The sequence below is a fragment of the Corvus cornix genome, chromosome 4 (genome assembly GCF_000738735.6).
Source record: "Corvus cornix cornix isolate S_Up_H32 chromosome 4, ASM73873v5, whole genome shotgun sequence".
NCBI lineage: Eukaryota > Metazoa > Chordata > Aves > Passeriformes > Corvidae > Corvus > Corvus cornix.
The window spans coordinates 31,790,326-31,815,918 of NC_046334.1; the positions used below are offsets into that span (position 1 = coordinate 31,790,326).

At 38.7% G+C, this 25,593-nt stretch overlaps 1 protein-coding gene across 4 annotated transcripts in view; it reads right to left on the reverse strand.

The window, feature by feature from the left end:
* Positions 1–24,321, reverse strand: part of BANK1 (B cell scaffold protein with ankyrin repeats 1) — a 137,760-nt gene extending 113,439 nt beyond the window's left edge. For all 4 annotated transcript variants that reach the window (XM_010411682.3, XM_010411683.3, XM_010411681.3 and 1 more), the window contains exons 1-2: positions 24,151–24,321; positions 4,602–5,000 (exon numbers count right to left, since the gene is read on the reverse strand). In XM_010411682.3, the coding sequence (XP_010409984.2) occupies positions 4,602–5,000; positions 24,151–24,163 (412 nt within the window). In that variant the 5' untranslated portion in view covers positions 24,164–24,321. The remainder of the gene's footprint in view (positions 1–4,601; positions 5,001–24,150) is intronic.
* Between the last annotated feature and the right edge of the window lie 1,272 nt (positions 24,322–25,593).

Consider the following 25,593-nt stretch of genomic DNA (forward strand, 5'->3'; position numbering starts at 1 on the left):
ACACACACACACACACACACACTAGTATTCACAAACAAACAAGACCAAAAGTTCTAGCCAGTTAGTTTCTTCTTCAACATTGGCTCTTTTCAGCACTTTAGCTGCGTTTTCTCGTAGACTCCAAGTTAGTGTCAAAGTTTAGGTGCAGCACTTGCCCACTGAAGCAAGTGCTGGTAATGTTCCCACTTAAATTAAAGGTTTTAGCTCATCAGCATAAGTCTTGATCACAGCCTAAGAAAATCCACTGGCATTGGTTACTCATATTTGAATACCAGTGTGAAGAGGATTTTACAGGAGAACAAGAAAAGCAGTGGGTTCAAAACGTGAAGCATTACTTCAGTATTCTACGTTACACCATGTAGGTACAAAAATGCTGTTAGCGAGGATTTTCTTGTTATTTTCTAAGTCCGTGAGAGACTTTTCTCTCTCACAGAAGAGGTAGCAGGGAATGTAAGCAACCAAGCCACCTACAACCTTGAAAAGTCTTGTTTATGGTATAGTAGAAAAATATTTTGACAATGGATGTTTTAGGATTTTGGCCAATCACCCCCAAGGGGTGGCGGCTGGTCCTTTGTCCAATTAGACTATGAAGAAAAAAGTCTATAAAAGAGTTTGTAAAATAATTAGATAAATCAATCTTGCTGCACAATTCCTGCCTGCTGGATCTTCTCTCCTCCTCCTCCCTATGGCTGCGGGACACGGTGATATACTGTAGGAACCAGGCCTGCGGTAATAATACCAAATTCCAATAAAATTGATGCCACTGTACTAGAAATGAAACAGGAAACAGACACCATAAAAGTTATGGTAAAAGTATAATTATTCCTTTCTCTTTTCTGTGGTCTGCACAATGGAAAATAGCCCCCCAATATCTGAAGTGGCTTGAAGATCTGCATGAGTTAAGGCCTATTTTGACTCCCAGCCTGCTTTTCTCACATTTACTTATCAGAGAAAAACACCCTATGCTGGTATCTCATTTGTCCACATCTGTACCCTACTATTAGCTGCAAAAGTAGTTTTCTTAACATTACTCTTGGTCCTTAAAATTGTATGTGCAGATACATGGAATACCTTTTAGGTAAACAATCAGAAATTAATGGCATACTGCTGTCTCAGGTAGAAGTTACAAATTTTTTCTGAGAACCTCTCCTGGGCTGTCAAAGACTCTGGATACCATTTTCTAGTTGGGTTATGTTACTTTATGTACCTCTCACATTTTAATACAATAGCAGATAATGAATCGATACATGTAGGTTTGATGAGCTGTTCTCAACTATCAAATTTTGTAGAAGTCAATTCTCATCATGTTTTGGCATTAAAAGAAAAGAAATGGATACCACTGCTTAGGGAAAAGGCTGGAATTGGAAGCGACATGAGCTGCTTTTGTTGAGCTTTAAAAAATGAAACCTAATAAAACAGCAGGCAGACTAATGGATACTTATGACTCCTGAGCTGTACCAAGAAGTCCCACCGAAAGTCTAATAAAAGTGTCAGCACACTTTAGAAACACTGTCACAGAAAATTATTTGTATTAGATAAGACCTGTTCTCTTTTCGCATCATCAATCATGAGGACAACTACAGGAGAAATTGAGGACACTTAAAGATCTAAGTTAACTACCTACAGATGCAAACATCTATCTGTATCTACAAATCCCTGGCATAAACACATGCTTGCTTCAATTTGAAGTGGAAGTCTTTCAGAACTAAACAGAAAAACCCCAGCTACATTTAGTACCCCAGGATACTGAATTAATACATTGAAAATATGTCAATTTAATCTAAAAAAGAGGGTACACAGTTCAGAAGACCAAGGACAAGTAGTAGAAAGACACAGGAGAAGGAAAAGACAGATGAAATCAAAATATATCTCCTGATTCTACTTTCAAAAATATTGGGAAAAGGTGATAAAGAAAAGTCAGAATTCTAGAGTCTCACTGGGCCATCTTAGATGCTAACAGAGAATAATAAAATTTCTGAGTGTTCTCCTCTTTCCCTGTGGATTATCTTTCTTATAGCAATAGGCATAGAATCCACAAAATTCAAAACCAGCTCTGAATCTGAATGTGGCATTTTCAAACAGTGAAATATTTTACAAACAAGTCCTGCAAAAGGAATCTTCACAACAGTACAAATACTTGTGCTCCTGTTCACGCAGAAGATGAATACAATAAAGTCTGTCAGCATCCTGGAAATATATATGTTAGAAAGGCTAGTCTCAGTGTCTTAGTTCTCCCTTTACTCCTCCAAGAACATGTTCAAACAGGCATGACAAACTGCTCCGATTTCATGTTTGAAGCACATTACAGACAAACAAGCTCTCTGCTGAGTACAACCCCCCCTGCATCTTCTGTTTTATTTAGTTTTACTCAGCATTTTAATTAGTTTTGGTTTTTGCCTATAATTTTTGGCATATATACTCCTTTAGAGCCAGAAGGAAATTTTAACAGATAAAGCCCTGTCTGCTCCAACACGCTGAAACTGGCACCATCTGGTAGGTGAAATAATTGTGGGGGCATATAAAATGAGACTTATTTTACATTTTTTCCATCTCAGGTTGTAGGGATAGTGCAAAGAGAATAGCACCTAGGAGAGAGGAGACAGCTAAGAACTTACCTTGCCTATGAGCTTTCCTGAGTATGGGGAAATCTGTAGTGGTGACTACTAGCACCTATGCTATGCCATTGTTAACATTCTTCAGGACTGTGAGATAACCTGATTGAGCATCCATCTTCAGCTGCTCTAACTACCTGCAGGCCACTCCTGAGCCCTGGCATCCTTTAGTCCTAGGATCTCGATGGCCTGCTGTCCTAAGGGATTAACAGAATTTAGTCGCAGTGGAAGACATGTGGTGGGGCCATTATAATTAAAGCCCATTATTATGTTTTTAGACTGGTAGAGTGACAGCTCTTCTCAATACTGAGGAGACAAAAAGGTACAAATGCTTGGAAGAACAAGTTAATAGCAATGAACAGTTCAGGGGGAAAAAAAGGAACTGAAAGCCATGAATACACACAGAACTGTTTTCATCACTATCTCTAAAAGGGTCAAAAATATAAGGGACTAGGGATGAGCACTGAAAATAAAAGTGATTGAAGACAATGATCCATATGAAGAGAAGTGGGATGTCTTCTGTGTCTGGTCCTGAAGGAAGGCAAAAGAACATGCTCCAAAGGAAAAATAATCCTTGTATATACTCAACAACCCCTTAGCAAATAATTTTAAATACAAGGGGAAAATCTTTTTTCCCAGATGTGCAATCTGTCAAAATCTCTGTCACAGATACCACAAAAGCTAAGAGCTTAACAGGATTCTACAAAAGAGTATCATAAATACAGACACCATTATCTTTAAGCAAAGGTAAATAATGACAAACCACGCACATCTTCATTCCTCAGAGCTTAAATTAACACTCAGATGAAAGCACATCTCTTAGTTGGAACCCTTTCACTGTGTAACAGAGAGCAGAGCAGAGGTCTCCTATCAAGCATTAATCTAAGCCGGCCTGGCTGATGGCCAGGGCACACCAGTACAGAAAAAACAGGGCCAGAGCAGTTCTAACGTACGAGTGTGGAGGAGGGCTTACGCCCTGAAGCACCAGGCATCATCATCACTTAAAGTCCTGGATCTAGCTCAGTCCACTGAATTTATCTGATCCCAGCCATGGTCTATGCATCCTCAGTAAAAATGTACTCACTGAGACTGAGGCCTTCAATTATTCATTAATTCAGCTTTCCACTAATCTCTGAAATTGCTGATACTGATCACTGTCAAAGAAAAGATCATTTGAACACCTGTTAAACATCTGGCATTACACTGTAACTTAAGTCCCAAGGGCACAGGTTGTAAGTATTTTTGGGAATGCATATACCTAAGCAAAGAACCATCCTGTGTCTTCTAGGAAACTGTTTATCGCTGCGGAAAAGTTTGCAATTTCCTGTGCCTGTGTCAACTGATGGTCTCTAACCACAGTTACTTCCTATATACACACACACAGAGTATAAACCCACTGTTTTCATCCCATTAAAAAACTGCCAAGAAGCTTCAGTCTGAAGCTACATATTGGACGCAATCAGGAACTGCAAACATTACCTTCTGAAACCAAAACAGACAACCATAATGAGCCCAAATTCTGAGAGATACACTGAGGAAAAGATTATTCAACACTGAAAAGAAGATGGTTGGGGAGGGGGAGTCTAAAATGTTCTTTTGAAAACACTGATCTAATATAGGCAGACTATGGGTAGACATATTCTGAGCAGGTTTTAAAGCCCTACAGTATACTTAAGCTTACCTGCTTAGCACAAGGCATCAGGGACATCCAGCTAGGTCACTCTGATTCAGATGGGGTCTCTCTATACCAGTGTTCAAAAGATTATTCTTGGTTTTTGTGCATCAAACACTAGGTTAAGCTCTGAGTAAAAATCCTGAACTGCCAGATGTCCTTCTCAAGCACAAGCTCCCGTGCCAATAAAATGGCACCTTGCATGCAACAAAGAGAGAAGCACAATATTCTGCTTGGTAGACAAAATCTTGGCTAAATAGCAAGAGCTGAGAGGAGGTAAGAGACCTAAGGACTACAAACAAGCAGTAATATATTACCTGGTTGAATAATTCCTTTAACAACCAAAATATATTCCTCAGGTTTCTGATCAGTAGAAATCTCTTTGCTCTCTCCGTCTAAGGTCAGTATCTCATAAAGAATTTCTGAATTCTCCACCCCACAAAGCAGAATTACCACATTATCCGGAGGTTTTAGAACTTGTTCCAGAAAATAACTTCTCTTTTGATTCAGGCAGTTAAGAAGTCCACATGAGAGTATCAGGAGTTTACATTTATAAGACAGTAAACCGAGTAGCTCCTGGTGCTTGCAAGATGAATTCTCTAGATCGTAGAGTAAGATTCCTTCTTCATTAACTATGAGTCCAAAAAGAGATTTTAAATACAGAGCCCACTCTTCTGCTTCTTGTTCATACATCACGAGGATATCCTTCATGTTTTCTAGAGAGAAGAAAACATTTTAAAAAAAATATTTTCAAATTCATTTTGAATAAGCTATAAATATCAGACGTCAGATTGTTTGTTTTCCCCCTAATAAAAACTTGAAGTGCTGAAGAAACTACCTTCAGCAGAAATCACAGATCATCACCTTGAAATGACAACCATCCCCTTATTTCTAAGACCAAGGCACAAAGATCATCCACAGAAATACTGGAAAAATAGCTCAGGATATTATGTTTAGAATAACTAGTATTTCAGAATAAATACTGAAATTGCAATGTAGGAAGCAGAGCACATTCACACATTCTGCTCACTCCTAGAGTCTTGACAAATAGGCAGTAGTATTAAAAATGGAACACTTAGCTTTTAATGACAGAAGGAAAGAATATATATTTGAACACACAAACATGATCCAACTTCATTAGAAAATGAATTGGTATGTTTAGGGTATTTTGTCAGCATGGTGTTAGGATAGTTATTCCTGATCTTTCTTTACTGTCATTATTTTAAGAAAATTACTTGAGACCTGACAAAAATAAACCTAGAACTGTATTTTTTCAGTTCTCTTTCCCTTTAAGATGTAGAACATGATGCTAGCAAGACAACTAATACTCTTCCACAGCGTTACTAGGGTGACAGTTCAAGACAGAGGCAACAGGCACAAAGTGAAAGACAGGAGGCTGCGACTGAGCATCAGGAAATACAGTGGGAGCACTGGCACAGGCTGTCTGGAGAGGGCGTGGAATCTGTTTCCTTGGAGCTACTCAAAAGGTGCCTGGATATGGTCCTGGCTCTAGGTGTACAAGAGAGCTTCCAGATGTCCCATCCAACCTCAGTCATTTTGGGGTTGGGTGAAACCATCAAAAACTGTGATTTGATGAGCAACAATACAATAACAATATACGTCAAGTCAGGGTAGCCTAACAGCCCTGGAGTAGTTCACAATCACAGCCCTGTGGAGCAACAATGTGAAGCTGAGGAATAGATACAGCTGCTGTGCTTTACCTGCACTGCGCTTCACGGTGTCCGCCTGGTGACTGACACCTGCCTGCAGTGCACCACAGCTCCTCTGAGTGCCTAAGCTGCTGTTGCACTGTGAGGATCAGGAGATACGGAAACAGGGGGTGTACACACAGTTAAAATGTTTCTTGGGCACACAAAGGATGTGGACAGTGGGATACAGAGTACAGATGTAGCTAAGGAGAATAAAAATCTTGTCAAGGATCCCACATAAGTCCCTGCACAAAAGAAGAAACTGAACCTGTATCTCCAGTCCAGGATTAATGCTTTAATTATTGGACTTCCCTTCCTCTTAGAAGAAATTATTTCTACATTTTGTTCATTCATTCTTTACTCAGGAGATACTTGAAACAAAGTCTATCCAGCAAAGGCTGATTGAAACTTGTAGAATAGGGACACTGTCGTTTAGTCTCTTGAGCTCATTGTATGTCTACAAACTGCTTGGAGGACAGCTGTCATCTTTTCAAGATTTGTGAATGCTCACCCTTTCACAAAGTTTTCTGTCACAGGAAATCATAAAGGGCCATGCTCCACATTGGAACAGGTGATGATATTTCAAGATAACTAAACTCTTACCAGTACATTAGAGCAGAGTAATATCTCTGTATCTGGACAGATGACTACTGTATATCCCATGGTAAAAACAATCTGAAAAATACCTGTTTCTGATGAAATGCTGAAGGTTAATAATAAGAGAAATAGCAGTGGATTTCTCATTTAACTCAGAAAAAATTGTTTGGTTTATGGTGCTGGGATAAAAAAAATCTACTTGCTGCAATGTTGTTTCCAGAATCTCATTTGATTTTCCATAACACTCATAGACAGATGTGCACAATGTAGAAATAAAAAACTATGAATTTCTGCAGAGTTTCAAAAGAAGAAACGGCATTAACAGTGCTGTAAAGCCACAAGCTCTTTCAGTCTGGCCATGCTGTTTCCTATCACCAAAATGGAATCACCAAGTACCTTCTATTTTCAGTCCCCATTAACTAACAGCACTGTAGTGGTTCTTTAAAAATATGGATATAAACACAACACTTACACCACAAAGAAAATTTAAGAATTCATTCCTTACACTTTATTTGAATTTACTTAGTTCTAACTTCCAGCCATAATATGATTTCATATATTTCTGCAATCCTTAAGCAGCATCTCTTCTTCTGCTCTCAGAAATCTGTCCCCTAAGGTCTTCAGATTCCCATGAAGCGACTCTTAGCCTTGCCTTCATTACAGTTTGTAAACTGGGATTAATATTCTTCCCACCACAAGAGAGGCATTGTAGAACTCTTCCTATTTTTTTTTCTGCACTTTAGTGAATTCTCCTGCTTTTTCAAAATACTTTTTGAGAAAACCAGAACTGCATACAGGGTAGGGGTTCCTTGATAGGAAGAAAAAAATTTCTTTGGATATGCACATGGACTCATAAACACTGAATTTCACATTCACTGCTTAAGTTTAAAGGTCTCATTTTAAGCTCATGCTCAGCTGTGTTGCCTTCTATTATGATGGACTTGTGTCGCGATAGAGGGGAAACCCAGACGCTCAATATGAGTGATCAGCAGGAATCCGATTTATTGATTGTACCAGAACTCCTTATATACTAACAATAATAGGCTTTATGCATATTCGTAACGGCGCATTCTAACATAGCCAGCTTCTCAGATCAGTAAGCTGCAAAGAATCTGTATATCCCGAATCTGTATGTACCTTTTCACGTAACCAATCTCTCACAGACTTGGGTTAAGGACAACTAAGTGGAATTGCAGGGAGGGATTAAAAAGCATATTTAAATTGAATGGGAAACACATTATTTTATAGCTTGACAGAATTTTGGTGTCCTGATTGTGCAGAAGCAGCATCTGCTGGTGTCTTACACAGCACCCACTTGGCAAAGAGCCCAAGTATCCTTTCCCTGTAGAAGGAGAGCATTGGTAAGGAATGGTGCACATCTCATCCCTGTGCAGACTGGAGCAGGAAAGAAGTGCTGGAACCAACCATTCCGACAGTTGAAGAGCTCCCTGTGTGCTGGACATGGAAGAGTAAGACTCTTCTTAAAGAGCTGACCTAAAGAGTTATACAATAACTGTAATAAAAATATACACAGGGTATAAACTTCACCCCTGTGCAAACAAACAGTACAAGGCTTGAGTACTCAGGAAATTATAAAGATAAAAGTAAGAAATGTGCATTGAAAGGATAAAAGAAGACATAAAAGTCTTCTTCACTTCCATATGGTATATCTGCACCTGTCTGCAGCTCTGATCTTAGCTAAGCAGGAATGAGAAAGGGGTTTTACAATGTTTATTGAAGGCTCAACTGCATTTTTTCTTAACTATATTGATTTTTATATATGAGAAAGAAAGCTTTATTTGTGTAACAAAGGGGAGTGAAATATATCTAACAGCACACTTGATGGAAGAAAGGCTCTGCAACACACATCTCATAAAGCTCTAATTCAATATGGTTGCCCTATATAATTTGTCTTTTCCATCTAAGTACAGAGGGAAGAGCCATGCTGTTGAGCAAGGGCTTTCATACTGGAGTTTGGTGCAATGTTTAAAGAAGCAAGCAGCAAGTGCTATCAAGTTACCTATGGGAAACCAAGTGTGGGTATGTTTTGAATTATAAACTTGCATTTTTTTTTTGGATATTAATCTTCCTTCTACTAAGAGTTAACTTCAATATTAAGCAGGAATGTAAGGCTTGCATCTTACTTACTCCAAATTGTATCAAAAGGTAAAGTATCACTATTTTGAAATGTTTGCCTGACTTGAAATGCAGAGTCAGAGTTTACCCTACAAACAGCTATGATGTCCCCTAACAAAAATCTACTCTATGTACTAGTAGCTTTTTCCTGTTATACAATGTTTTTGCCTTTAGAGATTTTACTAAGATGCATATGCTTGAAGGCAGCTTACTTGAAAATTAAAGCCCACCAAAACTCTGCCTTCAGAACTGTATTATTTTAACCTGAAACAACAAAAAAGCTCAAGTCTAGCTTTAATGCAACACTACCCAGTACTGAATGTACAGTAACAATGCTTAACTTTTCAACTAGAGTTTTTTCCCCTTCATTATTTTCATCTCTTACGGAATAATTCTTTGAATTTACTGCACTTGGAATATAATGTAAGTTGAGATTAATTTTGTTCCCTTGAAAGTTAATGTAATAGAAACTATCATATCCTGACAAAATTAAGCTGTGCTTCATCTGCTCCTATTTGGAAACTGACTCAAAGGTAGAAATAAAATGTATTATTACTTGAGCAATGAGAAACAGTAAGAGAATTTATGCAGTCATCCATAACCTGAAAGGGGTTCTTCTGACAAGCAACACTCTTCCCTAGTTACTTGTGCGTGGTTGCCCAAGAAAGCACATCTCAGCCCAAGCATGCACATCTCATGTCATCTGAAGGGCTCTTTGAAAAAATCTGCCAGATCCTATGAGACTACAGTGACCAAGCAGGAATCAAGAATTTGTGTTACACAGGGCAAAAGAACATGTCTTTTACGGCAAGAATTATATAGTAGGATACAGTATACAGTAGGAGAAGAGGGGTGAAAAAAAAGCAAGTCTACTAGAGAGCTAAAGGAAACCTCAAGAACTCTTCAATGCACCAAACGCACCAGGAAGACAAAGGAAACAAACTAAAAATTGGGGGCTCTTTAACAGATACCTCAGTTAGTGAATCTTGCAATCTTGTAAAAGATAATTTCTGTGTGCTTAGAAATAATCAAGAAGCACTTGGTAACCCTCATCTTTGAGAATAACACTGCACAGGTATCAACTCATTCCCTACCTTTTAATGGCATTTTAGGTTCGTAGGGGTTTGTAAAGGCTTGTAGATGATGTTCTTTACTTCTAAATATCTTTGAACTGCATTTTACTACAGTTATTTCCAAAAATTCAGCACTAACATACTTCATTTGACTTAAATAAGGCTGATTACAATTAGGGTAGGGTTTAAAAATTGGCTCTAAACTTCCACTACCTTAGGATGCTTTGGTGAAAAAAAAGTGAGATTTGAACACCAACATTTACCCAAGTTTTAGTGAAAAGATGGATCACCTTGTTTCTCAGGGTTGTCCAGAGTCTTTTCCAGTTTGGGTACTGGAGCCTAACAACGGCATTCCCTGTTGTTCACTGAGCTGCCCATGAACTCCTATAACCACATACCAAGCCTGCCACAGTCAACCCTAAGAAAAAGGTAATGCAATTCTGTTTACAAATCCTCACCTCAATCCCAACAGCCTTTGATAACCGTGTGAAGAAAACACCCTCTCAAATTCTCCACCATTGTGTTGAGAAAGGACAGGATCAACTGCTAGAGAAAGCATAAAATTTGTCCCTTTTATTTCTTCCTGTCTCAGATGTCCTCACTTGGGGAAGGCAAGGTTGGCTGATTTTTTTAAAATACCAGTCTTAAAAGGAAAGACATTTGAGAAAGAAATGTATGAACCCTGTCAGTATGCAATGAACTACTGTCCATCAGCAAAAATTTGTTAAAATAAGTACAGTAGCTAAATATCTCAAAGGAGAAGTACAAAGTCAAGAAGTTCTTGCTCACTTTCTCATAATATATTGATGAAAAATCTGGGCAACATAAGTGATATGGAATGACATCCATTGCATCTTTCATTCTTTTGTGAATAGCAGACTACACTCTCCAAGATTACCATGAGTATCTTTTCATGCTAAAAACTTACACAAAAAGAAGCAGTATTTTTTTCCAGGCAAGCAGTGCCAGGATAGAGCTATTACAAGTTGACTGCACTCTATTTCACCCTACAGGATAAAACTGCAGATATAGTTAAGGGTCATGACACAATGACAAAAAATGGGAGAATGAGAAAGATAGGTAGTGAAAAGTAACCCAAACTCCCATCCTTGCTTGGAGACTGTCAAAACTTTTCTTCTAATCTCCAGAAGATTGATTTCCATCTGGGCTGTATGTAGGATGAGAATGACAAGCATACCTACTAGTCCAAATAAGACTTCAGAATCTGAAGATCTTTAATCTCTTGGCCCCTTGGCAATCTTCTACAAAGATTCAACCATTCATGTCTTCACATTGCTTGCCCTGATCACTAACAGTGATATGATAAAAACTGGAAAAAGTTTCACTAGCACTTCAAACAATCCCTGCAATCTAACATTTGGAAACAGAATGAGAACATTTAATTCAGCAGTAATGAGTGGCCTTAGCATAACAAACTGCCCCTCACCCACCTAGAAAGCATTGATTTTCCCAGTCAGCACACCTCACACACATCCAGTAAATGTGTCTCAAAATGCAACTCTAGCTCTTGGTTGCTGGAATTCTGCAAGGCAAATCCCCTGAAGCAAACCAAAATGCATTCATCGTGGGAAGGACAGCAGACAGCACTTTAGAACTACTTGCAGATAATGGAAAATGTTTTCAAGGCAGTTTATGTTGCTTCTCTGAGATGTTCCAGTAAAGGAAATGAAAATTATAAGAAGCCACTTGCAAACTTTAGAGTGAGATCACAAAGTAGCAAAATTGCTGCAGTGATATGGCACACCTGCTTCAATGAAAGGAATTATCCTAAAACACAGGCCATTCCTGCCCTCATTGTATCAGCCAGCAGTGGCTGCACTTCTATTCTCAAATGCCTATTTAACTAGCATGTAATAAGAACACTTTCATCGTTTATGTACCTTCTGCTGCTAATTGCTAAACTGTATGTGAAAACAAATACTTGTTCTATCTGTATAAAATCAAGCCTTATGTCTTCATCCTTCTTCTTACTAAGCTTAGTGAGGTCTGGAGTGGGCAAAATTAGGTTCTAGAGAGTAACCATTTTTACACAAATGAGATCGGTTTAGGCTTGACCTAGTTGGTTTTCCATGTAAAGAAATTCCATTGATGTTCCCTACAGTAACAACGGAACACAGAACCAAATAAATTCCTGGGGTATCTTTCCACAGCATGGACCTGGCACAGGTAGACCAGAAAGATACCTGACTATCAAACATGACAAAGCTAACATCATGCCCAAAAAGCTCTTTCTCATGAAGTTATATGGCCTTATTTCCTGGTTTAAGCCTTTGTCTCTGATCTGTCCTATGAATCCTTACAGCTGCATATCTACTGATGGACAGGTGCTCTTGTGTCTAATGAGCAAGGCTAAACACAAACATGGGATATAGAGGTCAGAACTCGTTTCTCTGTTTCAAAGGAGACCTCCTCCTTTATCACAATTGCAACGAGGCAAAATTTCATGTCATTACAGTCACTTCCTTGAGAGCAAATCGCACCTTCAGTAGATTTTAGAGCAAAACAACCAGGTAATTCAGAAATGCTTTAGACACGAACAAATCATGAACAGAAAAATATATCATAATGACAGCATGAAGAGCTGGAATAATACACCACTTTTTTATGATTACTATGGAACAAGTCTTTCAGGTCACATCAAAACCTGAACAAATCTTTAAAGTCACAGGAAAACCTGAGCAAGCTGTATCAAGTCTGCATTAACAGATACTATTGCTACTAGAAACAACCACCACCTGACGATTCCCCTTACACTATCACTATAACTATGGTTGTATAAACATGAAATATTAAAAAAAAAATCTAATTTCAAAATGTCCTGTTAGGGTAGACCAAAGTGTCCTCTTCTTTACTTTATTATTTTTAATTGCCAGTGTTTCTTTTACCAGGATCTCTTTAGATGTCCCCAGCCTGACCTAGTGCAGGCAATTTTGGATCTATGATCACACTTGAACTCTGCTCACTTAAATTTAACTTCTTTGCTATTTCTTTCGCCTTCTCTCACTTTTTTCCTCTGTCCCCTTTGATTCCATTGTTACTTCAGTTTCTCACAAATTCTTAACTTTAATTTCTTTAAAATAAGAAACAAAGAATGGAATACACATTCTGCAGATATTATATAGGGAAAACATTCTCATGAAATTCAGTACATTCACCTCTATCACAAGAGAATATATCTCAGAAAATAGTGCTTATACAACGAAACAAAAACCACTGGTCTTGCAAACAGTAACATTTTGGGTAAGTTGCTGTGATTCCAGCTGCTATGGTCTGGGAAGGTCACACTGTAACACTGATGTACAAAACAAAAAAAGTGTCTTACACATTAAGTAGTCTAATTTGTACACCTGGCAGTGTACATATTAGACTACTTAATGTGTAAGACATGGCAGACACTGATCATCAGGCAATGTTTATCAAAAAATAGCACCATTTATTGCAATTCATGCTCAGATATTTCTGTGTTCCCTGCATTTCTAATGCAATCAAATACACTGAATTAACCATAGATGACATCCCAACAATTCCTAAATTACAGATTACCATTGACACTAGAAATCTGTAGAAATCTGGTAGAACTCTCTCAGAGCAGTCATAGAATGGTTTGGGTTGGAAGAGACCCTTTAAGACCATCTCATTTCTACGCCCTGCCATGGGCAGGGACACCTTCCGCTAGACCAGATTGTTCAGAGCCCCATCCAACCTGGCCTTGAATGCTTCCTTTTATGGGGCATCGACAGCTTCTCTGGGCAACCTGTTCCAGTGTATCATCTACTATTCTTAGGTTTCTAAACCTACAGCTTCTTTGCCACAAGTCAGCACAGTACTGAGGGAGGGCTTCTGAGATCCCACAAATTAGATGGCTCAATCTTCTCCTTCTTTTGCAGGCTGATTTTAAATCCATTTTTTAATGCATCTCATTTACTTGAGCATTCATCCAGAAATTTAAGTAAATGTGAGAAGCAGTTTTTGTTTGACGTATAACATGTCAAAGTTATGAGGGTGTAGAAGAAATTGTCCTCCAGTTTCAGCTCATTTCTTTCCTCCTTTTCTGACAAATACATGACAGTCACTAAAAGACCCCCAAACAGTAACAACAAAACAACCCAAGACAAATCTCTCATCAGTGCTGGACAACCACTTTATATTTTTGTTTTGACCTTTTAAACAGCATTCATGCTAATGTTGCACACAGAAGGAAGTAAATGAAGTAGAAAATCATTACATAAATGCAGCTTCATGAAATGAGCAATGACAGAGCTAACAGTGAGTTAGAAACCAAGCTAAATAAAACACTCAGGAACAACCTCAGTGGAAGGCTGACTTCTCTATATTAAACCCACCTCTGCTTCCTCTCTACTGCCTTAAGACAAAGATTCCACAAATTACCTATATAACAAACTACTTTTATTTCTGTCCATCAGATAAAGAAAACAACTTAGTTAAATGAATTCCAACCTGCCTTCACAAATTCAACCACAGGCCTGCAAATGATGCCCAAATACCACTAGCTTGCATGAGATTCAAAAGACATTTTTCCAATAAGCTATGTCCTCGGTATGATTTTAACACATGCAGTTATCTTTTCCCCCTGCAAAATAAATTCCCAGAATTATTACTGGTCCTAATATAAGAACAACTTGGAGAGTTACCTGGGTAACAATTTTGGGTCCTCCTCTAGTGGGGAGTCCTCACAGAAAGATTTTGTGTAACTACTACTGCTTTAGACCACATGGGATGCTTCCTGGAAATAAACCAGTTCTGTATGTTCAGGTTCTTGTGAACAGATTTGCCATACAATACATACATACCTGCCATACATTGCTGTCACTGTGGTATAGCCTCACTGTGGGATAGAAACAGGGAAACTATGTCCAGAGGAATTAAGTACTCTGGAAGAAAAGTATCTCACCAGTCCTTCTACCTTTTCAAGCACACTATTCTCCATTTCTAGTTAGAAAGGTACAGAAAAGAAAGTGAAAACAAATCTTTCCTGAACAGTTCTTGAGACCAAATTAAACCTTATCTCACTACAGTCAGAGACCCTGTGTAGTTCAAATACAGTAAAACTCAGAAGCTTGGGGTGGACAGGCCAGGACAAAAGAACTATGAAGCATCTTGCTTTTTACATCAAGTCCCTCATTGTTTGACTAAATCTATGTAACTAAGTTTTTACTTTCCTCTTGAACATTCAGAAAAAGAAAAATCTTCAAAGATAACAGGCTGATGCTGTCATAGATCTATCACCATCATCACTATACTTGTATTTTATTAGTGTCTAATGTAAGACTCCTCAAAATCCCACAGTTTAACATGCTACCGAGTGCCAGCTGCTCAGCAATAACTGCTAGCACATTTGGTAAAGGTATGAAACACAATGTGCAGTTTTAATTTTCCTCCTCTGGAGTTTATTCTGCCCACGTTCCATTTTCCATTTACTGCACATTAGTGTTATAACTGCACAAACATCTTAAATCTTCAGAATCACACTTCATGCACACTGCCTGTGAAGGCCATAGGACCAGACAAGAGCAAGTCCAAAATACTCTCTTCAATGTACCCTGCATGGCTCTCAGGCCCTACTGCTGACCTCTGCACATCCTGTTTAGTAGGGAACACTACTTACCAGTGTGGAAGTAGCCTTGCAGCATTAGGAAACTAAGTCTTTATACAGTGCTCCCTGACCACAACCACTCAATGCTAAAATACACTAACATGAGCATGAAGCTGAGCTCCCACTATCTCAGGCACACTTGTACCAAAGCTGGTGCCTCAAGAGAAACTTTTGAACATGGCCACTTTTACTGAATCTATAGCTGGTACAGGCTGCAATGCCATATGCTCCTGTAGTGTTCAATGCACTTACAGGTACCTGGCCTGTTGTGGTCCACAGGCAAACCACAATAAAATGAAACATTTCTTAAATTAAATGCTATTATGATATCAAAATTCAGTGATCCAGATTTTAGCAATATACCAAGAAGTGAAATATACACAAACAAAACAACATGTTCAAGAGTCAATTTCAAAAAATGACAGTTGCTTAAACCTCTTGAGAGACTTCTAACCACTCTGATCTTGCAGTAAGAAATAAAAACCTATAAAAGCAGAGGAACTTAAGTTTGGAAACACTCCTCTAAACACTACAACTTTAATAAAGACTTAGATTCTGAACTATAATTTATCCAGTACTGGACTGGTTTTTTGTTACACAAGAGTGAAAACTTCACTTATTAAGCAGAACAGATTGTTTTGGGTAGAGCATGTACATTTGGAAATTCAAATGTTACAATGCTCATCTGTGACATAATTGTGGTGAGAGAAATTAAATAGCATAATTGACTTTCACAATATTTTAAGTATTTTAAGTTAATGTTCAACCCTTGATTTCTGACAAAAAGGACTAGCTTTTCACAGAAGTATCCAAAGTGTTGCATCCAATGAATGAGTTGCCACAGTTCAAGAGGACAGTTCTGTCTTTTAATGATGTTATTTAAGGCATGGTTGTGTTCAAAACGAATGCTATGCATTATTATATATGCCATTCAAAATGAGCATGGACTTAACAGCATGTGGGAGTACAAAAACTATGGTATACATTATGTATTTGCAAGCTAAGATATAGAAACATGGCTTGCCATTTCAATGAATTCTATAAGCATCAGTGCTGAAATACAGGCTGTAAGTTTGCCAATGAAACATAGCTGTTTTTAAACTCTCTTAGAAAACCAACTGACAATAGCTTGGCAAGAACACTAGCAGAAAATTAAAATGAAACTGTCCTGAATGTACCCTTTAAGCAGAAAATTCTTGTGTTTCCAAACTGCTAAATGTAGGATCTGGCCTCAACTTTCACTGGAAATACATTTTCCCCAATTCAATCATTGCAGACTGTTTCATTCAAGGCCAAATTAGATTTGGCCTCCTCTAAAATAGCTAGTCTTGAACAGGGAACAGAATGTATAAGGGAGAGAAACACATTTGAAAGTTTTCATGATAAGATTATTGTGTTACAAAACCAGAATGCGTGTATAAGAACCTTAAAGTTTTGATTAAAAACACTAGCAAAATTTCCTTTGATAGTGCACAGCAACAAGGCTTTGTTGATTAAATAGAGCTATTCTGAGACACACTAGGCTGGGGAATTAGCTTTCCATGTTTACAGGTAGAAAGTCTACAGCAACCAGAGACTCAGTGAAATATCTACTAAAAGACATCTCAGGGGGGTGGAGGAAATAAGGTATATTGAGTTTTGTGCATTTTTATTAGATTTTCCAGATACTACAGAACATCCTTTCCAAGCACGACCACTTCTATCATTTGATTAAATCTTTATAACATTTTCTCATAATATGAGCCTACCTTTAAAAAATACTTTTTAAAAGATTCAGATGAATTTGAAATGCAAATTACTCTTAGATAATAAAAGTAAGATTAAGCTGCTAGAGTTTACTTTCTGGACAGGCGAGAATCATTTAGATACCCGTAAAGATGTTGTGGTCTATCTGGCTTACTTGAAGGCCTTGCTTTTGTCAGGAAAATCCACAAACGTCAGAGGTTTATGTCCAAAAAGGGGACAGAGGAGCCCTGCAATTTAATTCGAGTAAAGGGAGACAGCCCACTGGGGCACACGCCTGCAGGGTGCTCTCCCTCGAGGTTTTGGAGGGCGCAGCCTACTTTTACCCCCAACTCCTGGCCGCACGTTGCCCTCTTCCTTTCCCCACTGGCTGAGGTACAGGGAAGGTACAGCCTTCCCGCACCACCTACCACATATTCCCCCCGTGAACGTACTATTTTACCCCAAAGTTCAGAAGTTCAGGCTTGATACACGTATTTACTTGTTTCAGGAGCTAAGCTGTGTGGGCTCTGCAACAAACCTACTGCCCAGAGTTAGTAGAGACATTAAGACCCGTTTCAACACCATTAACCCGTTAACACGCACACCTTCACCTCCCACAGAATGGTTTGTAAAGACATTAGCTTTCCTCTCACTTTGAAGTGAACTTGAATTGAGACTATAACTCACATGGATTGTTTATTTCAGCTCCCTCAAACAAAAGGCATTTGAAAAATAATGATCAAATAGTCATTTTTCAGAGGACTTTTTTTCCCCCCCTCTTAAAATGCTCCTCTAAACTGACTTTATAATGGGAACAAGTTGTTCTAGGTAGATACAGTCTGCTTGTACAACGTGAGATACACTGGCCACCTTCTTGGGAGTTTTTACACCAGCTCAAGCATACACTCCTGGCCAGCACTACAGACTTCGGTCACAACTGAATCACAGGAATGCTACTGCAAACATGGCAAAAAATTCTTAGTAACAAAATTCCTTAGGAAAATCACTTCTTCTTGAAGGGGTTTATACTGAATACTGCATATTTTCCAGTTCCCACTGTATTTCATATTTTTAAAGGGAAGCTAATCAAACTCAGAAGATATCTGGTTTCTGCTGTTCATATACTCTTGTTAATTTAAGAAATTTATTTCTGTCACCCATGCATATTATAATTCAACAAAGAGCAAGTGCCCAGGTCTTTTCTATCACAAATTTTAATAAATCAGAGGAACACCACACTTGTGGCTTCTGATTAAAGTACTCCTTGTTTTCATTTGGTGCTCACGATCATATTAGCATTAAACTGCTTTGAAGCCTGTAAATTCTGTATTTAGCCTTTCCTTTTTACAGAGGACACAGCACTACTTAACATGAAGGTTTTTATTTTCAGTCTTCAAATGACTAAAAATTGTCCATGTTCAATTCATTCCAGGCATACTATAACTTTTTCCTTTCAGCTATTTAATCTGTAAATGTTTCACAAATAAATGAAAATTATGAAAAACGGAAGAGTATACTATATGAAAATATGTTTAGCATATATTACCTTATTTCTTAAAAGTTTAATTCATAAATGTCATTCTATTAATTGTTCCATTTTTCCCAAGGCTTCTAGAATTTTTGATATTTTCCACTAGAAAAGAAATGCTCACTATTTCTATTGTACTTCTAATCTGATATTAACACCACTTTTTACTGACTACAGTAAACAAACTGGAATTATTTATTCTTCACAACTTAACACTCACCTTGTAGAGAGAACAACTAAAAAACAATATTTCTTTTTGGGGTTGGGTTTTGTTTTTTTCTTTTTAACTGGAAACAAGTATAACAATAAACAGTGAGTGAAAATATCATTACTTCATTACATTTTGACAGGAAAATACCTTGCTTTATTTGAGAGACACAACACATGCATGTCCCCAACACTGAAAAATGTGGAGGATAAAGCACATTTGGGCATGAATTGAACTGTATATGACAGGGTCTCAGTCAGGTTTGGGGACAGGGGGTTGTTTATCTGACATTATTTCTTGTAAGAAAACTCTTTTAGGCATGTCTGGAGTAGGGGATCTAGGATCAGGCATTAGCTCTCAGATCCAGCTGCTCTATAGTTGCACCTTAACTTGGTGTGAGGGCAAAACCTGGTCACCCAGGAAAGCCTCTCTTCTGATGTTGGTTTCCACAGAAAGGAAACCCAAGGATGCAGGGCTGGACAGAAGCTGTGGTACACTCCAGCAGAAAGACCAGACACAGCCATACATTTCTTTCAGCTATGAAAACCTGAAAGTTTCAGCAACTCATTTGAAGTAAGTTTACAAGTAGGTACAGAGAAAAAACTGTGAAACTTGACAAAGGTATTGCATTTCAGCTTCACAGTCTTACATGAATTCTCTATTCCTTAAACAGAGGCAACAGCAGTTGTGAAAATTCACATTTCCTTTTCTAAAGAACATCGTTAGGTATATAAATACACACTTTCACAAACAAAAGCACATCATACCACACGCAAAGGAAATATTTAAAATGCCAACAGATCACCAGTAAATTTTACCAATTTTTCAAATGTTTTCTTTGACTTGCTTTTCTTTTTTGATTTCCAGGTTTAACTGTTGTAGATATCAATAATAACAATGAAATTTTGCACAATGAATCTGGACTTTATACAAACATACATCTCAACTGTAGAAATAAAAAGCCATAGGGCAGTACATAAGACAGCTGGATACGCTAGAGAGCATTTCTCATAAAAACCCAGTACTCTTAGCATGTTTTGAGGAATCCACTACTTCACTAACCATGGGAAACATGGAACATATGCTTGTAAAACCATCTCCTTTATCATCCTTAAGAACTTCTCTGGACAGGAAAGCTAAGCCCTGCATTGCATATTGCAAACACCACTATGCCCAAATTCTGCACAGAGCTCAGAAAGACTGAAAAAAAAAGTTGAACAGGCTTTGAAATTAGTTTTGTTCCCAGTTAAAAACAAGGGAGAGAGTGGTTTGCTTTCCTTTTCTAATCCCAATATATGTTACTGTGTACTTCAGAGCTTGAATGCCCTGAATCAATGTCCAGATGGCACACTAGTAAAACTAGTAAAACACTGATTTCTGATGAAAGTAGTAACTGAGTATCACTGAATACTGATATTCCAAATAGGCTATACTCAGACAGTAACTGTAGTTCCTAGAGATATGTTCAGAGTTCTCATTTAGCACAGAAGTGATTTCAAGATACTACTAAGAGGAACTGTACTTACTGTTGTAAATTTGTTTTTAATAGTATATAGTATTTGGCAATAAAGAAAACTCCTTAGTTGTCAACTGGTCATACAAAAATGACTGTTTGCCACCCAAGAAGCAGTGAACCTTAGCCACAGACTGCAGCTATTTATAATCACCTGTGTAAAGTTTCAAGTCCTTTCCAGCTGTTAAGCATGTGATCTGAATGCAAATGGGTGCTTTCCAAACTCATCCATACCTCTGCTTGAACTGTCTCAATGTCAAACGTGTAAGACTCTTCTTACCTATCTGTACAAAAAAACTCACAGAAACATTGAAAAACAAAGAAATGATGGGGCTGGTAAAACCAATTTGCTTTAACTGTCAAGTCTGTGATAGCATAAATTATACACTGTGGCTTAATACAAAGCCTTGCTTTCTTACAATGCAGGGAGCCAATAAACACGAAATGAACATCAACAGTATTACATGAAATAGATTCCAGTTTAAAATTTAAATCTTGGTATTCATGACTCCTTTCCTATCTTCACAGTCATTTCAAAAATTATTTTAAATACCATTCTGAACTTATTACTTTGTTTACATTTAATATAACCTAGGGTTTTTGGTTTTTTTTTTTTTTTCCCACAGTTCACAATGCAATAGGCTGATTTTGATTTATACAAAACATCAGGACAACTTTATTTTTTTAACAACAGCCAGAGATCACTGGACCTCCCATGGGGTTATAATTATATCACAACCTATTGCTGCTGTTTGCGTTGGGGCACTTAAGCTTGTTAGAGGAGATAAAAACATTCTTTATTACCTACAAGCAAATAAAGAAGTATATAAGCTAATCAAATGCTCAAAGACCAGTTTCAAGAACTATATAGACAGGGAAAGAGTCACACTGTTGGTTTTGAGTCCCTGGACAAAAATGTTCTTCCATTTAAGAAACTGAGATTGCGGTTTTCTTTCATATTTATCATGTCATCAGTGATACCACTGAGACAATTTTTTAAATGTGGATGGTCAATTGCTTCTATGCAAACTTCAGTAACTGCTGCTTGCAACAGGGAGAGGATTAGAATAAGGAACACAGCTAGTTAGGATCAACTTTTGAATCTGAATGAGCATCCCAACACTTCTGAAGACAAATGATAGCTTTGAGGTACTTCAGTTCTGGCTTCTTTGATACTCCAATTACTAAAAAATCATTAATAATTTGAATATTACTTAATTAATATTGAATATGAATATTACGATTTTTATTATCATTTTATTACTGAATCTGCTTCAAAACTCCACCACTAGACCTCCTGCATTTTGAATCAAATAATTTTCTGAGATCTCTTTTTCCCTAAAAGTGAAGGAAGCTGAAAAATTATTGACGACTAAAAACTCAAGCACTCCCTAATTCATGAGAAAAACAAGAATCAAGTATTACTTGTGTCTATTCACTGTCTAGATTCCCTCCCAGAACATCTCTTACATAAACATCAACCCAGAAACAGTTGGAGACACAGAAATGTACATTGTGTAAATAAAGGACTGACAGTGAAAGATCTCAATGAAGATAATTACATTCCCGAGTGCAAAGAGGAGTGATAACTCCAACATGGCATAACAATGAAGTTATCCTGTCAGTGCCTTCTGCCTCAAGTGAAGGCAGATGTCATCAAAGATCCCACACTACAGATGTTTTAGCTCTACTAGCTACAGCATCTTTAATGGAATTTACATAAAGAAGTTCATCTAGGGTCTTCTACAAAGTACTGACCAGTTACAAGCCTGTCTGTCTCACCAAGCATCCCAAATAGCTTTCAGATTTGAGCTAGACTCGCCTTGGGCAATCCACCTAAAGCAACCTCAGTACATCACAGATACTGTTCCATCAGCACAAAACAGACCTCTATACACTGTGGGAAGAAAGCTTTGATGCTGTGGCAAATCTGCAGGAGAGAGGTCTGTGCGTGGAGGTTGGAGGTGGATGAGGCTTAGGCAAAGCAATACATTAAAAAATGACAGAGGCAAATGATGATGGAGAAGAAGGCCAGCACATCCTCTGCTGGCTAAGCCTACTGTTACTTGTTCCCCTGCCAACGTGTGGAACTGGCTGCAAGCAGCTGGGAAAGCAGCCATCCCTCTTTGGTGTTCTTACATATTGACTCAGCAATTACTCCAGCTATTTCATGTGCATACTCAGGATTTGACTGCCTTTATTCACCAAGATCCAGACTGTAAACTATATGCCCCCAGGTCATGCAGAGTTGTATCCTGTCATTGATACAGAATGATCACTGAGCATACGTCTATGATTATCAGAATACTGCCCTGCTGACTGTTCCCATCTACAAATATCAGTTTGCCTAATAACTGGGATAGCACAGGCATATTTGGAAATACTATTAAATGTAGTTTTGCTCATATATGTGACTTTTTCCTTTAAAGAAGCTCACAATACTGGAAGTTGGGTCTAGATAGAAAATAACCAGTAAAATAACCATACCCATTTCACCACCAGCCCTAAGTAGAAAGCAAAGCAGTACTGAGTTTTGATATTTCATCTACAACTAACTTATTATAAAACAGCTGGAAAAGTCACTTTGCCTTTCTTTCCTGGTGTTTTTTATTTGTTTAATGACAGAAGTAGGTAAAGATGGCTTGCAATGCTAATGTCATTACAAAGCTGCACCTGATAATTAAATAACTAATGTGGTAACTCTGATGTTATAAAATGATGCAAAACATAAAAGTACTTGGTAAAAAAACATGTCTTGACATCTGAAGCAGTCATTTAAAATGCTGAATCAGAACAGAAAAACAAAGCATTGAGGCACCTCTGCAGACTCAGGCCCTCAGACTTCTGTTTCTCAATTCCTCATTCAGAAAATGAGAATAAAATATTTTCCCGCCTAATAAAAGAATCACAAAAATAAAGCTAGGCTCCCTGCAAGCAAGTAAGTCAAACCTCTGGTATCGGGCTACATGTCATTCATTTCTTTTTTATTGAGTGCCCAGCTTGGCAGTCACTGGGCTTGATTTAAGTGTTGCTGAGCCTTGCAAAGACACATGAAGAAAATGGGAGCAGTAAATAGACAGTATTTCTGTGAATTAGGGAACACAACTGGGAAGAATGCGCACAGGGACATGGAGTCACACGTTTCTGGTTCAGATTAAGGACTGCCTCTGATTTACATGAGGCCTTTGTAAGTAATTTTAACTTTTCATCAAATTTTTCCGCCAGTCAATGGGACAATGCATTCCAACACTACCGAGGGAGTAACAAAATACACACGAACAGTTTTGAGGCACACAGGTATAACAACAAACACCAATAAAAGCATAAACAAGGAATAATATTCCTGTGCAAAGTCTAGCACAGTTTTGTAGTACACTACAGGCTGGATCCCATATGGATAGCTGAGAGACTGCAAGAGGATGATCAATTTTTAATTAATAACACAACATGTGATCAGCCAATTAAGACTATCGATAGTATCGACGTATTAAGTCGATACACATGTAGGACCGAATTAATATTGCTCGTATAACTTTTCTTCTTACATTTCCTAACTTTTTGGTGGTACATCTCCTCCTCTTCAGCAAATTTACGTTGGTACTGCGAGACCGTAAGAGATGCATTAGACACCGCCTGCACTTGAGGGCTACTTTCAAGGGCAGGGTCTCCACTCCCCAACACCACGCCGGGACACAGCACCCTGTGGGAACCTCCCCGCCCTCGCAACCCGCCTCGCACCGACCTGCCGGGCTCATGGCTCCGCCGCCCGCGCAGTCCCGGCCACCAAAATCCCGGCCACCAAAATCCCGGCCCGAGGGCGCTGTCCCTGCCCGAGGGTCCTGTCCCGGCCGCCGCCGGCACGGAAGCGCGGAGGCCTCCCCGGCTGCTGCGGCCGCGGGGCTCCGCTGCCCGCTGGGCCCCACCCATATCCTCCGCTAAACTCACACCCCCACGCACCCCGGCATCGCCCCGCCAGCCGCGGGGAGAGCCCTCTGCCGCCGAGGCTGTCTGGGTGTGGGGAGGAAACGAGGAGGAAGTCTAACCTTTCTAGCTGTGCAAGAGTGTTGGGGTTTGGTGCAAGAGTGTGCCCAGCTCACCCTGTGGAGAAAAGCCTCTCAGAGATGAAAGGCACCTAGGAGGTATCCCCTAGCGATCAGGCGTTCTGGTGTGGCATGATTACCATCTCCACAATATTGTGCCATGTATTTATTTTTTGGAGTGGCACAGAGTAGAGTAAAACAAAAACTAAAAAAAATCAAAACAAGCAGCCCATGGGAGACACTGCAAATGCTTCAGCTCACTGCTGCACTGGCCACCAAATTTAGTCAGGAGACATCAGTCAAGGTGGCATCTTCGAAGTTAAAAAGAAAGGCCAGACCCACCACAAGGAGCTGGTGTTTCCCTACAAAATAGGATTACAGAAAAACTGAAAGTACCTTTTGAAATAAGTTTTCAAAGGAAGCAAACCTTTTCAAACCACTTTGTGCATAGATGTGTGCTTCTTGCTCACCTAGACTCCTGAGTTCACCTTCCATACCTGAACTTTTATGTTTTTCGGCTGATTTTAGAGAAACTTGTCGAAGGTTTTAAAGGTCTCAAATGTGAATTTGCTATGTACCAGTTTCAGTAATAGGGGTGTCCAAAATAAAGAGACTGCCTGAACTGAAGGAAAGGCTGCAGAATGAATTCAAGCAGTATTAGAGGAAGGAAAATTCATGCAGAGGCAGTCTTTATAGATGTCCTAGTGTGACAAAACCTTCACAGTTTGCAATCAACCACAAACCGCTAATTGCAGGAGGCTGGACTTCAGTGAGGGAACTACTTCTGGAAAGACTTTGCGCACTGCAGGGACTGTGTCCAGCTGAATTGCTTGGAAAACTGAACCCTCTGAGCTGTTCCTGTTTCTATCATTACACAGGTAGATGATTCTTCTTCTTCTTCTTCTTCTTCTTCTGATTATTATTATAATTATTATTATTATTATTAATGTTTCAGGGGTTTTTTTCAGTCACTTCTGCCAACATGTGGCTGGTTTTGGTGAATTTCTTACTTGGTGTGGCCTATCACACAGAGGAAACATCTAGCTACACAGACACTGGGAAAATCTGGAATAGATCCAATCATGTCAGGGTGCATGTGCATCAGGAAGAGAGCCTGGAATACCTCCTGTTGTTCCTTGCTGCTC